Source organism: Necator americanus, chromosome V, assembly GCF_031761385.1.
Source record: "Necator americanus strain Aroian chromosome V, whole genome shotgun sequence".
Taxonomy (NCBI): domain Eukaryota; kingdom Metazoa; phylum Nematoda; class Chromadorea; order Rhabditida; family Ancylostomatidae; genus Necator; species Necator americanus.
In genome coordinates, this window is record NC_087375.1 from 8,923,419 (window position 1) to 8,938,294 (window position 14,876).

Below are 14,876 nucleotides of genomic sequence, written 5' to 3' on the forward strand. Positions count from 1 at the left end.
TAGTGATAACGTTATTAATTAATAGTTAATTAATTAAAAATGTTTCAGGCAACTCCTATATAGGTACATAAACATATAGTTTACGATTTTTCACACAATCCACACAATTATTCCTTAAATTTAGTAAAATATCCGAATAAGTAAAAAGACTTTCAAAAAAGATTTTCTTAACTGAAGAGTTATATTTGAAAAAAAAAATGAAAACAAAAGAAACTGCTTCAAGCGAGAACTGGTCCTTATTCAAAGGTTGACCCGACTGCAATTGTTATTTTAGCTTTAATATTCCTCATGCACTGCGTCTATTGTCTTCCACACAGCGCTTAACGGAATTTTCTGTTGAGCAAATAACTATCCTGCTTTTTCGTTAATTTTTTTTTGAGATAATCTTATTTCTATCGTATTGAGACCAATGCTAGTATCTCATAAGGAAATGTTTTCCCTGCCAATAACTCTAATCCTGAAAACCTTTTTTTCTCGCAAATGCAAAGTGCGCCAACTTTTGTAGTCTTCAAAGCGACGATTCTCGAAGAGACTCCGTAATGATTCTTCCCGCCCTTCTAAGCAGTCTTTGCTCCAGAATGATTTATCTTTCGTCTGGATTAACCTTGATCTCGCCACTATTCATCCCTTCTCCGTTAATTTTTACAAATCTTCTGAAATTAATTATTGTTGAATAATTGTTATCTGTTACTATTTTTATCGCTTAAAATCCCTTTATCCAGACCCATCCTATGTTTGCATCCTATTCGATTTGATGTCTGAGCTCCGCTGTCGGTTTTGCACACGATGATGATCCGAAATAGCCTTTTCTACTCAGCTATTCAGTATTCGCGCCGATTTTTTGGTGAATTAATCAAACGTCGAGCGTGCAAAGCAACCATGGGATTTTAGCGAAAGAAAAACAACAGTTTACGTTCTAATCGGAAATTGATCTTTTTTTTTGTTCCGGGATTGCAATCGTTGTAGGAGAGAAAAGTTCAAATTTCCCGAATACACACCTTGATTAAGTAGGAAGAAGCGCTTCTAACTTGTTTTCGCTGGATTTCTCTCGCACGGTTAGGGGATCTATTACTTAACTGTAATCTGTGTGTTTCCTTGCATGAAAACTGGTCCAGCCGGACGAAAATGACGAAGGATCAAGTCAGAACACACAAAAATAGCATTTTCAGCTTTTTTTTAAATGAGGTTTATCGGTTTCTCATGTTTTCTTTTGAGACACGTATGTTATCTTTCCATCAATATCTTTTTTTCTCACGTATATTTATAAAATTCAGTTGGGTCCAGCAAAAAAAGACTTTGAGAAACAACCAGCTCCCTTTCGCCTTTTTCTCGCACAAGACAAAATACTCTTGGTTTATCAAAATATCTTTTTTAAAGTTTTCGGCGCGTGTAGCGCAATTGGTAAGAGGACCAGCTGCGGTTACACAATCGATCGATGGTTCGATACCGCCCTAGTGCCAAACAAACCTTTCATCCTTCCGAGATCGACAAGTTGGTGTCAGACTTGTGCTGGGAGGATAACGGCACTGTCTTGACAGATTGGTTAGCTCTCCACAAATCGCTGTGTAAGTTAGGAAAGAGCACGTGAGCCTTAAGCGATTCTGGATTGAAGTCGAGCGTGTAGACGTGTCCCTGACCGACTGATGGAAGCTGTGCACGATATCCTGTACTTTATCTTTCTTTTTACAGTAGAAATTCGATTCCAGTCACATTTATGAAATCCGATAGTGTATGTAGCTATATCCACGCTTTGCTTTGACACCGCTTTGCACCATTTTAGTACGGTCAGAATCAACATTTTTCGTTAAACATTTTTGTCTGTAGATTACAGAGTTCTACAATTATTTTCATCCAGTAATCACTATTATTTAGTAAAAATTAACTTTAATTCTCATACTCTTAAGGTGCTGATTATTGTTTTTCAAAAATCCCCCTGTCGATGCTAAACTATCGTATTTTCTCCGGAAGAGATGCACTTGATTAAGTGTTATTTTTCTAGGAAAAGATCATAAACAAAGAGTTTACAAAAATCAGAGATGAGACAGAGCTTACAAAGAATTCCGGGAAGATTATAGAGCGGTTATACTATGGACTAACGGCTTAAGAGGAGAAAAACGGGGAAAACTAAATAAAAAATAATAATAACATAAAAATAACTAAAAATAGATTACACTAAACGCTGTTCTATTTTTACAGGGTCCTCATAAAACATATATATATATATATCTAATTGTTAGGAATTACTATCGTTTCCCTCCCATTGACCGCTATGATTCGCCGAGAGAAATTTAATTAAAGGCATCACCCCACGAATCTTAGGTGGTAAGGGTTTCAGGTGGAGTACTCGCATACGGGGTTGTAGATTATGGAGAGGGGTGATTCCGTCCATTTCTTCCTAATTGCCGTAAAAAAACGGCTCGGAAGATACGGCTTCGGGCGTTCTAGCACACTATTTTCTACAAAGAGTTCGACTGGAGCGCTCCAGCCTTGTGCAAGCGCCGCATCTTCCAGGCCGTTTTTTACGGCAATTAGGAAGAAATGGACCGAATCACCCTCCTCTCCGTGATCTACGATCCCGTATACGAATACTCCACCTGAAATCTGCGCCACCTCAGATTCGTGGGGTGATGCCTTTAATATAGCCACCAAATGCTTCTAGCATTTCCTTTGGTACAAATTAGTGAAGTCATGCATAGAAAACGACGTACACATTTCTCGTTGACATTTACATGAATAAGAGTTTACAAAAGGGTTTTTTTAACTCTCTCAAGCTTCTTCATACAGCTGAGCACCATTAATGAGTGAATAAAGTGACGTGTAGATTATTTCCGGAAATGAGTACGTTATGCCTTTTCTGACCACTAGTAAAAACTCTTTTTAGTCGTATAATATCTATAATGCCTGGCCAGTATTACGGAATCTGAAGAAATTTACCGTTATTTTAAAAAAGTGTAGCTAAGGAGGCTTAGTTTAGGAAAAATAAGTGCCTATATCGTTTCTTTGAAACAATTTCTTAAGGCTATTGCGTAAAAAAAGAAGATGAAAGTAAATGTATGAATTATGATGATTCCTTTGCGTGCATTAGACAATATAGGACTGAAATATCCATATAGCTAAGCTATCAATTAAAAGAAAATAAAAATTAAACTCAAGTCTAAATTAAATTGTTGTAAATTGTTGAGATTTTCATCGAAATGAACGCATATGAAACAGCTAGACTCTTAATTTTTGTGGCTTCTCACTTCGTCGAACTGGGCTGACACCAATTCTGAATGAATCCCCCGAGAAAATTAGCAATGACGCAACTTACTACGTAAGAACATGGGAGGCGGAGAGCGCTGTTGTTTCCTTATTCATAAGTGCTCGTGACGTTAAAACTTAAAAACTTCTTTTCTCTCTCTTGTTTTTGAGTTCCTCCAAACCAGTAGCCCTTCTCTGAATCCACTTTCCACGATTATATTAGTTAAAACCTGAAGAATTTTCCCGATAAAGTCACTTTCAATATTTTCCTCGGCTAATAAAAGGGTTTCCTCATGAACGAGTAGTTATTTTATAGGTGAGAGATAACCGAGGCTGAGAATAACAACAGTGCGTTTTCTTCATTTTTCACTCTTTTCCTCTTCTCTTCCTCTCTGCACAACCATTCCCTCCTCACTTTCTTATTCTTCTTATCTCTGTCCTCTCTTTTGCTTTCACTTCTCCACTTTTCTCTTTAAAAGTATTCACAGTTTTGTTCGAACCGATTACCGCTGCTTTAAAGGCATCACCCCACGAATCTGAGGTACGGATTTCAGGTGGAGTATTCGCAAACGGCATAGTAGATTATGGAGAGGGGGTGATTCTGTCCATTTCTTCCTAATTGTCGTAAAAACGGCCCGGAAAATGCGGCGCGTGCACAAGGCTGGCGCGCTCCAATCGAACTCGTTGCAGAAAAAAGCGTGCCGGAACGCTCGAGGCCGTATCTTCCTGGCCGTTTTTTACGGCAATTAGAAAGAAATGGGCGGAATCACCCTTCTCTCCACAATCTACGATCCCGTGTACGAATACTCCACCTGAAATCCGTATCAACTCATATTCGTGGGGTGATGTCTTTAATTTTTCTTGTCTTTTCTCACTTCTTCTCCTCCTCCTTGATTTTTCAGTCCAGGCACGTCTATTTCTTGATGTAGATCAGTGAGAACTTCAATGAAACATGTACTTGTGCGTTCACTTGAAAATCAATCTTTTCTTCCAGTTTTTTCTTCGAGTGGGGATTCATCTCCTTTTTTTTTGCTGAAGCGATCGCGAACAGCGATACTTCGGACTTTTTATGAGACTTCTGCAAACTATCCGTGTATGTACTCCAAAAGGTTGCTTTGTGCCCTAGATTAACAATCAAGATGAGAAATTTGCCGTTTCGTCTTCTACAAGAGAAAAACGACGCGACTTCCCGTCGCGAAATAGTCTTCAGGGCTGTTCTTTCAGATTTTCTTGTACGAAAGCTAGCAATTTTCTGCTTTGGTTTTGACAGTGTTTTTCTGCTGCTTTTTTTTACAACTTTGGTGTGTGTAGGTAAATAAATAAGATAAGATAAGTAAAACTTTATTTCTAATGCAGTTTTTTCACTTAGAAAATCGTCAAATATATATGAAATATAAACAACGTTTTATGAGAGAATAATATGAATAAAATAGATAATATACATGTAGAATTATGAGACCTAAAAATACTTAACTAACACCGTTCACCGCTTTCCTGCAGACAAACACAAGGGCAATTTTATCTACTCATTCCAGCAAGAAAGATCCCTGTTCTTTTATATTCTTTTCCGTGATTCCGTGTCCTTCCATATTTTTCTGGTTGACAGAAAAAAATCTGCTCGTCACAAGGATAATGAGTTCTTTTACGGGAGAATAACAGATACGAACGAGGCTCGCAAACAACAATGAAAAAACACTATTCAAAGATTTTCCAATTCAGTAAACTGTAACAAAGCAAAGATTTTAGTTTCTCACTGAGGTCCCAGAAATTCCTCTTTTAACAGTTGATGACAATATCGCTCAATGGTGAGCGAATGCCATTCTGTCTTGTGGGACGACGTCGCCCATTGCAGTGCGACATTACGTTATTTTAATCAAAATGAGCGCGCTTTTTCTGTTTTCCGTTCAAATAATCAGTTTAGACTTGGCAACATTGGAAACAATCTAAACAACAAAACTTGTTTACTCACTGCATTTTGCCTTAGTCCTCCAAGGGAGGGAGGTTCATGGCAGTCGATCTGGCTGAAGTTACAGAGATCGAGCATCGGCAGTCCACTCCACTCGTTCCACTCGTTTAGCTAATTCGCCATTGTCATCTAAGATGTGCTCAGGTTTCGTGAGCGACGTTGACGAGGTTCTCCAACAGCATCCAGCTGAACTATTAGTTGGTCCATCTGTGCAGCAACAGATCACCCCAGCTTGTTGACTGCCTCCCTCGAGGACGTTTAGCATTTCTTCGGATCCATTCTAACGTTCCTTTAGTCTATCTATCGTCGATTCATCCCAGAATGTGACGGCCCCATCTATGCTTTGCTTTCTATATATATTTCGCTGGGTCGCGAAGACAGCACGGAGGCACAGGCTTGCTGCTAAGTCGGTGCTCCGAAGACAGGTTAGGTGAACTTCAGTAGACATCTTTCAAGTGCTCTGTGGGTAGTGAGTAACTTTCTAGACGTGGCAGCAGTGTCTGGTCACGTCTCCGTTGCATATGCGCTGCGCGGACATATAGGCACGGAGCTCTTGGTCCGTCAGTTGCTGCGTAACTTCTCTTACGGGCGCGAATTCTGCCCGCGCTGCTCTTATCCTTCTGTTCAGTCCATTCTTAAAGTCATTCTCCATACTCATAAAACGTCCAAGATAGAAGTATAAAGAAATTTTCTCTACATGGGAACCTTCAAGTTATACTTCTTTGCCCTCGCAGTAGACGTCCTTCATAAACTCTGTCTTCTTTCGGTTCATTCGCAACCCTATTTTCTTCCCTGAACACATTCTCTGCTTCGCTGGTACTTCTCGAAAGAAGAACGATGTTTTCCGCAAAGTGAAGGATAGAGAAAGATCTTCCGTCAACACGTAACTACCTTTCTTCCTAAGCAAGTGATTTCATTGCCCATTGTAATGAAGCCGCGAACAGCTTCGGCGATGTAATTTCCCCTTGTATTACAGCCTTACGTATTTACTTATTACCCGTACTCGTAACCGAACCTCGTACCACACTACACCCCCGACACAATCTAGACGTGGTCCATGCAGCTCTTACGGAATCCAGCTTATTCTTGAGGTTGGGCTTCGTCCAGCGTCCTAGATATGTGCGTGAGGATAATCCTGGTAAATACTTAGTGTTTTCAGCAAAGATATCGGATGGAAGATGCGAAGGTCCTCACCTTTCTTATGGATAAAAACGGTTCGCGAGGTTTCTCAATTGTCTTGGATCCTTTCCTTCTGCAAATAGGACGTCATGTAGTCCTTTAAGATTTCATGAAGCGGATGGCCACCAGTACGAAGAAACTCTGCCAAATCAATAAATCAGGTCCGAAGCCTGTACCAGGATTCATGCTCTTAATAGCGACTCGTACTTCCGAAAGGAGAATTCGTGATGGAGCTTTACCAGTGAGGATCGGGTTTGACAAAGGAGTTGATGAACGGAAAAGGTTCGGGTAGAAACTCTACGAAATGATTTCCATCTTACGACGAGAAGACGTGCGAGTCCGCCCAGCAAAGCAGCTAGCGGAATATTATATTCGCCGAGATCCCTGCGGCACTTGTTTGGACTCGCTCTTCTTTGTGCTGCTTCCAGAATCTTCTTCTGCCTGTACTTCATAAGATCCTCCTGCAACGCTTTTCTGCAGCTAGTGTTTCCTACTAACCGCTCAATGTGCAATGCATTCAGATCAAGCCTCAAAGCCCTTCTTCTTTCCAACAATTCCTTGGTGGTCTTCGAAATTCGATCCGAATTTGTCGTGCGCGGCTTCGAGGCACGTTCAGCACAGGCTCGTAATCCTCGGAGCAGCATCTCGTAGTCCACGTTTGGGTCCTCCTCGATGTGCCGGTCACCCTGGGATAAGGAGTTCTCGAGTATGAAATCATCGTCCACGTTTCTATCCTTCTTCGTTGCCGATAGCACATGTTCTTTTCCATCGTGTGGCTAAGTTGTATTTTCGCACGAAGGAAACGGTGATCAGAACCACTACAAAAGGATGTCACTACTGAGACGTCAAGTAGACACCACCTCCGGTTGGTGAGTATGTGGTCGATCTCCGCGCTATTGGACGATTCTCATGTCCACCGGCGATGAACTTTTTTTCATGAAAAGAGAACTCCCATGAAAGAGGGCGAACAACAGCCCGGCGAGACTATTGCCATTCTCATTCCGGTCCCCTAGTCTAAGATTTGATCGCCTCTTACCGGTCGCCATACCGTCTGACGTCTGAGACGGCAGGGCCCAGTGTGCAGGGTACTGAGGCAGTGAATATGCTGGAGTAGCAAAAAGACTTTTCCCCAAACTAAGCAGCCAAGCCACGGCGAGCTTAGCTTTCACCACAGGTCGTCGTCCAACCTATATGGATCAGCGAGCCACCTTGCGACATTTTGCAAGTCGGTGGTGAATCTTAGCAGTGGTTTACTCTTAGCTAGGCTTCGGATTCCGAAAAGTCGGAATGTCGGATGTGTCGAACTCCTTTTCAGCTTGGAAGACTCTGCCGGAGGACGAACCTCCGCTGTGCATCGCACTTCGACGCCTAGAGTAACCTCCACGCCACCATGAGAGTGTTATCAAAATATATTAAATGTAAAGGCCAATTGTGAAACATTACAATTTAATTTAGACTGGAAAAGAAGATCCGAAGAATGAGAAGAAGCTATGTTTCTCAAAAAAGGTAGTTTATTAGGCAAGATTACACTTTTACATAAGCACTCTATTTTCAACAGAAGGTACGTCCTTGGAAGAATTATCACTTTCTTAAGCACTGACAAACCGAATTGATGCAGTACCCAACAATTCCGAAGAAAAGGGCAATATTAGTTAACAAATTGGAACCCTTGTTGTGGAACGTTATTGTTTGGAAAAGGGCTAATTCCAGTCTCATGATAAGTTTTCTTCAGCTGATCTTTGTTATCTGGGAATAAATGGATGAACAAATAATAACGAGGCGAAAACAGGTCTCCACAAGAAACGTTGTTAGCACTTAAGATAGTCTAAAGGTAGCTTTTGAGGAAAAAAGGCTTACCTCAGCCTTTCTCTAACCACTTATTTCCTAGATCACCTCGATTATCTCTGTTCTTCGAATTGATCGATCTGTCGACAGTACTTTCTGCAATTGACCTTATCGCGTGTGAGAGTCGTCCAGTCATTTTTCCTTCCGCGAGAATCACGAAAAACATTGAATTTTTGTCTCAAGGACTTTGTGATAAAGTCTGATCTTAAATCCCATCCCTCATTTGAGTGAAGCCAAATATTCATAACATCACTCTTTTGGCTGAGTATTAAATGTCGCTGATTGCATTTTTTCCTGCTTACTAAGTCCCAGGTTTCTGAAAAATAGGTTAATAAAGGAGATTTGACGGTGTTAAAAAGGTGAGAAAGAAGCCTTATGTTCCTGGTCTTGTTCATTACATCTTCGCCGCTTCATTATATCTTCTACGCCTCTACGCTTCTACGATATGGTCGTTTCGCTTAGCGTAAATGGGACACCCGAAACCCATCCACTCATCCGTTCCTCGTTAACATTGCTACGAAATAAGATTTAGCTAAGGACTGACGTCTACACATGCTTCGCCAATTTCAGGCAGCATTCGCTCTGCCTGGCTAGTGTTAGATGTCATCAAAGCGATGCTATAAGTAAAGTGTAGATAGCGTAGCTGCCGACCATCAACCTTCACTCTCTTGTCATACCTTTTCAGCTATCGACGTGATAACACGTCGTACTTCGGAAAGGAAAAGCACTGGAGTAACGTATCCATATTCATTTAGATGATGAAGAGGCAAATGGACATGTCTTTGATCAGAGTAAGCCGAGGATGATTTTCTTCATTCCCCTTCTCGATGCAGTGGTTGTTCCATTCAGGTTCCGGATGGCAGTAATCTTTAGCTTACTATTGGCGAACTCGAGTCGACGGGCATAGCGAATGCTCTTCTCTCCTTAGGGCCTTCTTTTATCGGCTCTCTGCAAAGTCTGGTGAACTCGGACGTGAGTTCCTGGTTGCCTGCGGCTCGTGCAGCTCCACGCTGGCGTATTATTGTGGGAGTTTTCAAACACAAAACAAGATCCCAATTAATGATAGCTCTCTGACCTCGTTCTCTGAACTCTGCGGCCTTTCTTATGTACGGTGTTCTGTCAGTCCGTGGTTGGCCACCTATATTCAAATATGTGGGTGCAGAAATGATAATGCAAAACAAAATGCTTCTCAGAATTGCATCTATCGAATGCTATCTTGACTATCGCGCAAACTGAGATCCTTCATAAATTTAGAGTGCGTATGTTGGATACTTCACCAAGCAAACAGATATCGAGATGCGAAGAAAGAGGAAGAATTTTCTCTCGAACTATGTATCTGCTAAAAAGCTTGAAGGACAACTTCTTTTCAACTCTCCATTTCACCGTCTGCTCCATTAGTAAAATTAAATTAGAAATAGCTCCAAGTAACAAGTTGCGAAACAGTCAAATTGATTCAATTGTGAAGAAAGCATTGAGGGGAAGAAATGAGCAGCATTTCTATAGAAGTTCGAAATTCCTCCTTTAGATCAGCGGTTGCTACATTGTAGGACATCTTCATCGTTTCTTCATCGTTTGTGGTTCAAAAGCATTCTGCTATTTGATACAGGTTTCATTCGTAGGTTTGTACTGAAATTTCTTTCAAGCGTGCATTGCTCTCAAGCCAACCTTCCACAAAAATTATGATGTTTGCATCTCTCCACGAAAAGATGGAATCAGAGGTGTGGATAAGGAATGCAAATGCAGCCACAGTTAACTCCACGTACTCGTTCTGAAAGTGGCGTGGGAAGCAGTCTTTGACTTCAATTTTTTCGACGAGGTACTTTCTAACGCAATCATATGCACATGGCTAAGACTCCGAGTGAGCGCATGAAAATTGGCAAGGTTACCCCAACAACCCATCCAAAAGGAACGGCCACATTACAGGGATGGCGCCTCATAAAGTGGCTTGGAGGAAAACTAAGACTTGAAGGCTCTTTGCTACGCCGTTTTTCAGACGATTAAAAGAAATCAGGGAAAGCTAGTCCCTGTAATCGTAATCCACACCCTTAACAGTATGGAAATTGTAAGGAGATATCTCAAAACGTTAAGTTCGTAGTATGCTGGTTTTAAGAAATGGTTAAAATCCATCTTGCAAAAAGTTCCTGACTCCTGGTAGGTCGTTTTGCATCAAACACAGTACTTCACTCAATAGATTTTCCAAAGGCGAGCATTCTACTTCACTGCAATCTTCGCGAACTTCTGGATCCCTTCCAGTTTGATGTTGTAGTTCACGGTAGCACTAAGAAGTTGTCTGTCTCCCAACCAATTACACACCCACATTCAACTTGTTGAAAAATTTCTGTGATGCGTTTTATTCCAATGTTGTACATGAAACTTTTCATACATCATTTTCATTTCATCCACATCTACCCTCTGAAGACGCTAAAATAAAATGATCACAGTATGATCAGCTTAACACAAGTTCACAAAAAAAAAGATTTCCTGACGATTAACAGATAAATCATTTTTTACGAAGAAAAGTATATGGTTTCATCTATTCCCATTCAAAAAAGCAGCCCTGCAATAACTCGAGTAATTCCGAGCAGCCCTCCGGTAAACTCCAATCAACGCCTATGTTAATCGCTAAAATTACCTCCGAATCACACCTCAACGCAGCAAGTAATGTTCTAAAAACAATTCCGGAAAACCTACCGGTAAAATTTTCCTATCTGTTGTTTTTTTCGTTTCGCAAAAATTAAAAGCATCACTCCACGAATTTGAGGTGGTACGGATTTCAGGTGGAGTATTCGTATACGGGATGGGAGACTATGGAGAGGGGGGTGATTCCGTCCATTTCTTCCTAATTGCCGTAAAAAACGGCCCGGAAGACACGGCTTTAGGCGTTTTGGCGCACTATTTTCCACAAGGAGTTCGACTGGAGTGCGCCAGCCTTGTGCGGCGCCACATCTTCCGGGCCGTTTTTACGGCAATTAGGAAGAAATGGACGGAATCACCCACCTCTCCATAATCTACGATCCCGTATACCTGAAATCTGCACCACCTCAGATTCGTGGGGTGATGCCTTTAAGATTCCGGCGGGAAACTTAACTGTTGCATCATAGGGTCTGCAACCACTGTCAATGTGTATAACCATGTGTAGTTAGTAGAATATAGTGTAAATAATGCTTTTAAATTGCGTTCTGCATCGGTGTTAGTTGTTTTTTCCGCTTAGCAAAAATAGTGATGTCAAAAATAATGATAAAATGGTGATAGTGAGATCGAAATCGTGTGTTATCACTGTAAATAGAAGATTTGTGTCGTCGAAAATACGTTGAGAGCTTCCTCATCTTTTCAATTTATATGTGCACATATGTACTAACTCACTGTTAATGCTTCCAGTTAGCCATCTCTGTCGTCACCCTTGATCCTATTCACGTGAATAAAAAGTGACGACACTGTTTTGTTCAGAAATGCTAGACTGTGTGACTGCCTACACTACTACAGCTATAGAATATCGCCTGTCCTATAAGAGGGCGGAGTCAGTGTTGAAATTTTGAAGTTTGTAAATAAAAGTGAATTCAACATCATTCGAAAGAGCATCTTTTTGTGAGAAGAACTGGGTATTTGAGGTACTGAAAAAATTCATGGAGGCTGCAAAAATTTCTGTTTTGTGAAAACAGACGAGAATTTCCTCAATTTGGTCACTCGAAAACCATGTCTAGCTCTCATCCAACGTTAGCGCCTAATTCACTTCTCGTAAAGGAAGGAGAGTTCTAGGCAAGTACCGAATCGCGAGACTTAAGCGTTCATTCTAAGCTGTTGACAGCTGTTCAAAATTGGACCAAATAACGAAATGGTAATGTTATAAGTTTGACACTGGAAAAACTGACATTTTCGAAGCTAGAAGCTTAGCATTATAAACTATTTAAGTACAAGTTGTTTGCTGAAATTTGATTTTTTACAGCTTTGAAAGTGTGACGTTTTATTAATCTTCGATGGGCACTTTCGTGAATTTCTGAAGAGAATGGAAATTTCGGACCAACATATGATGTGGTACCAAAATGCTCTAAATAACCTCCTGATTACGGATGTAATGAACATTTTGTCCAATTTCGAGAAATAAGCGGAAATCCTATGAACACCCTTCCTTCCTGGAGATGTATCCGCGGGATATGCCAATGGAAGGATTGGGGTGTGAAAGTAATTAACGGGGCTTGAGGAAACTTTGCCATTTTCGGCCCACATTTGTCAAGGTAATTCTCGAAGTATATTTGAAATCAGCAGCTCATTTACTTTCGAATGGTGCTTTCAAAATTTAATTTTGACCACTTCCAAGAATTCCGACGGTTTGCGACGGATTAATCCGTCGGCGACGGATTTTGGGACACAAGTTAGTAGCGGTATTGTATCTCACATAATAATTTAAAAAAGATAAAGTGACGAGCGTTGATCAACCCTTTTCTTTGATTTTCAGGACTCATCAACAACCTTAAACTATTCATAAATTTGCATATTCTTAGATCTGCTGGAATCCTACTAGGATTAGTCATAAATAACATCCGTTTTGTTTTCATACTTTAATTGTGATTATGTATTATTGTGATTGTGATGGTTTGAGCTCGTTTGAACTTCACTAGAGAAATGTATGTAGTTTCTTCTTCTAGACGATCCAGCGGTGAACCACAAACTTTCAACGATTATTTTCAATGAACTCCAAATTTTTCGAAGATTTTTTGTTTTTAATGGATTTATAATCTTTGAACAATATTGCAGGGTGCGCCATGATTATAGCGGAAGTGTATGCGCAGACAATTTCAGCTCCTGTTCGGAGCCTATTTTTTCTGTCCTTTTACTCCTTTTTATTGCGTTAATTTGATTATCTCACTCAAAAATGAAAATATGTCATTTTTAAAATGGTCAAACGCTCCTGCCACCGCCCTTCAATCATTTAGCTTCTTCAGAAGGGATTTTCGGCACGCAAGATTAGGCAGTGTCTTAGAGTACATCGTAGTGTTATCTATAGTTCCATTAGAGGCTACAAGGACCTAGAAACTGAAGGTGATCGATCTCGACGCGGAAGACCTGCGTCTGTGATCACCACGAGCAATCTCAGAAAGGTAAGGATGAAAGATAAAAGGATAAGATGCACGACATTCATCAATCCCCATGGAAATGCTCCCACGCGTTTGGCTTCAGCTCAGACATCGTTTGAGATTTTTGAGCGAGCATGCAGCCTCACAATGACTTGTGGAGGGGAGGGGAAGTCGATGTGTCAAGTCAGTGTTTTATTCTCCCAGACAAGTCTGATACCAGTTTATCAAGACCGGAAGAATGATAGGCTTGATAAATTGGTACCATGCTTGATGATAGGCTTTGCACTACGACGGATTCGAACCTCCGATCGATTGCAGCCACAGCGCAACCTCTTACCTTTCAGAAAGATACGCGAAAGAATTCGCAGAGACCCATCGCGCTCGGTCCCCTGAATGCCATAAGAAGTGGGCATCAAGGATACTTCGATAAGATACGTCTTCCTCAAGCTAGTTGAAGGACTACACAAAGACCATGTGCGGAAAAACAGAGATAAGAATGGTGCAGAACTGCGCGAGGCCATCTTGCCTGACTTGATCAGCATTGTTGAGTGGCCAGTCAACTCTACGGATTTGGATGGACTGCAGCGTCTGGTCGATTTTAAAAGCAAAAGCCTGCTCGAATCCTCACCACTCTGTGGATTCTTTCAAGTAAGGCCTCCAAAAGGCATAGGACACGCTCGACGCACCATGCTTTCGTGAAACAGTCGATGCCTTCCCGAAGCGCCTCAATGCCTTTGTTGAGCCCAACGGAGCTATTTCCCGAGTCAAATGTTGTTTTTGGTTTAGAGCATACGATAAATATTGTTACAAGGTTGGTTCTTGAAATGGTTAATTGAAATTGAAAAATTATTTTCACTCTGGACGATTTGAATACCGTTTCGCAACAATTATGCCGCACTCCGTATATAGATCATGAACCAGCTATGAACCAACAAGAATACGCGCCAGATACGCGAAGGAAAGCGCACTGTCGGCTGTTTTTTTTTGTTGTTTTTGCGATCCACTAAATCTATGAATACTCGAAAAATTTGTTGTCATCTTTTTTCTATGTTTGAGAAAATAAGCATAAAGAATAAACATTGCAAATGTTAAAAGAAATGCCATAAAATAAATATTAAATTTGAATTGCAACGGTTTTAAATTCTAGTTACTATTGTGCAGTTTCTGCAGGAAAAATCTCCCTTTATTTTGAACATTGCACTGCATTCTGTTCTTCTAAAAGCACATCTTCTCACCTCTCCGGGTCGGTTCCGGACTTTTTCTCACAGCAACACGGATTAGCACATGCTGTAATGCTGACTTTTTTCAATGTGAGGTAAGGATTGTTGCCCTCTGAATCATAAATCACTCCCTACAAAACTGGCGACCTCTTGAAGAAGAATGATGGGGCTGCCTCGAGAAATTTCCTCATAACAAACTCAAGGCTTTCAAACATATGCCTATCAATCAATACTGAATACATTCTTTTCAACTCTTTTCTCGTATTTTTGCTGAACTTCATAAGAACCGGACAAATCTAGGAGTTAGCTCTTCTTAGTACTGATGATTGAATACTAGGAAAGCTATGAATAATA

The 14,876-nt window shown here is 40.8% G+C and overlaps 1 protein-coding gene across 2 annotated transcripts; it reads right to left on the reverse strand.

Annotated features, from left to right (window-relative positions):
- Positions 1–5,267: 5,267 nt before the first annotated feature.
- RB195_013324 (uncharacterized protein) lies at positions 5,268–9,625 on the reverse strand (the record flags this gene model as incomplete). Of its 2 annotated transcripts, XM_064203087.1 has the most annotated exons (5): positions 5,268–5,486; positions 6,706–6,826; positions 6,884–7,071; positions 9,109–9,368; positions 9,508–9,625. In XM_064203087.1, 5 exons carry the CDS (start codon positions 9,623–9,625, stop codon positions 5,268–5,270), a joined length of 906 nt encoding a protein of 301 aa, XP_064058967.1. The 2 variants fall into 2 exon arrangements, with proteins under 2 accessions (XP_064058967.1, XP_064058968.1); XM_064203086.1 differs by lacking the exons at positions 6,706–6,826; positions 6,884–7,071; positions 9,109–9,368; positions 9,508–9,625 and having other exon boundaries at positions 5,268–5,471.
- Between the last annotated feature and the right edge of the window lie 5,251 nt (positions 9,626–14,876).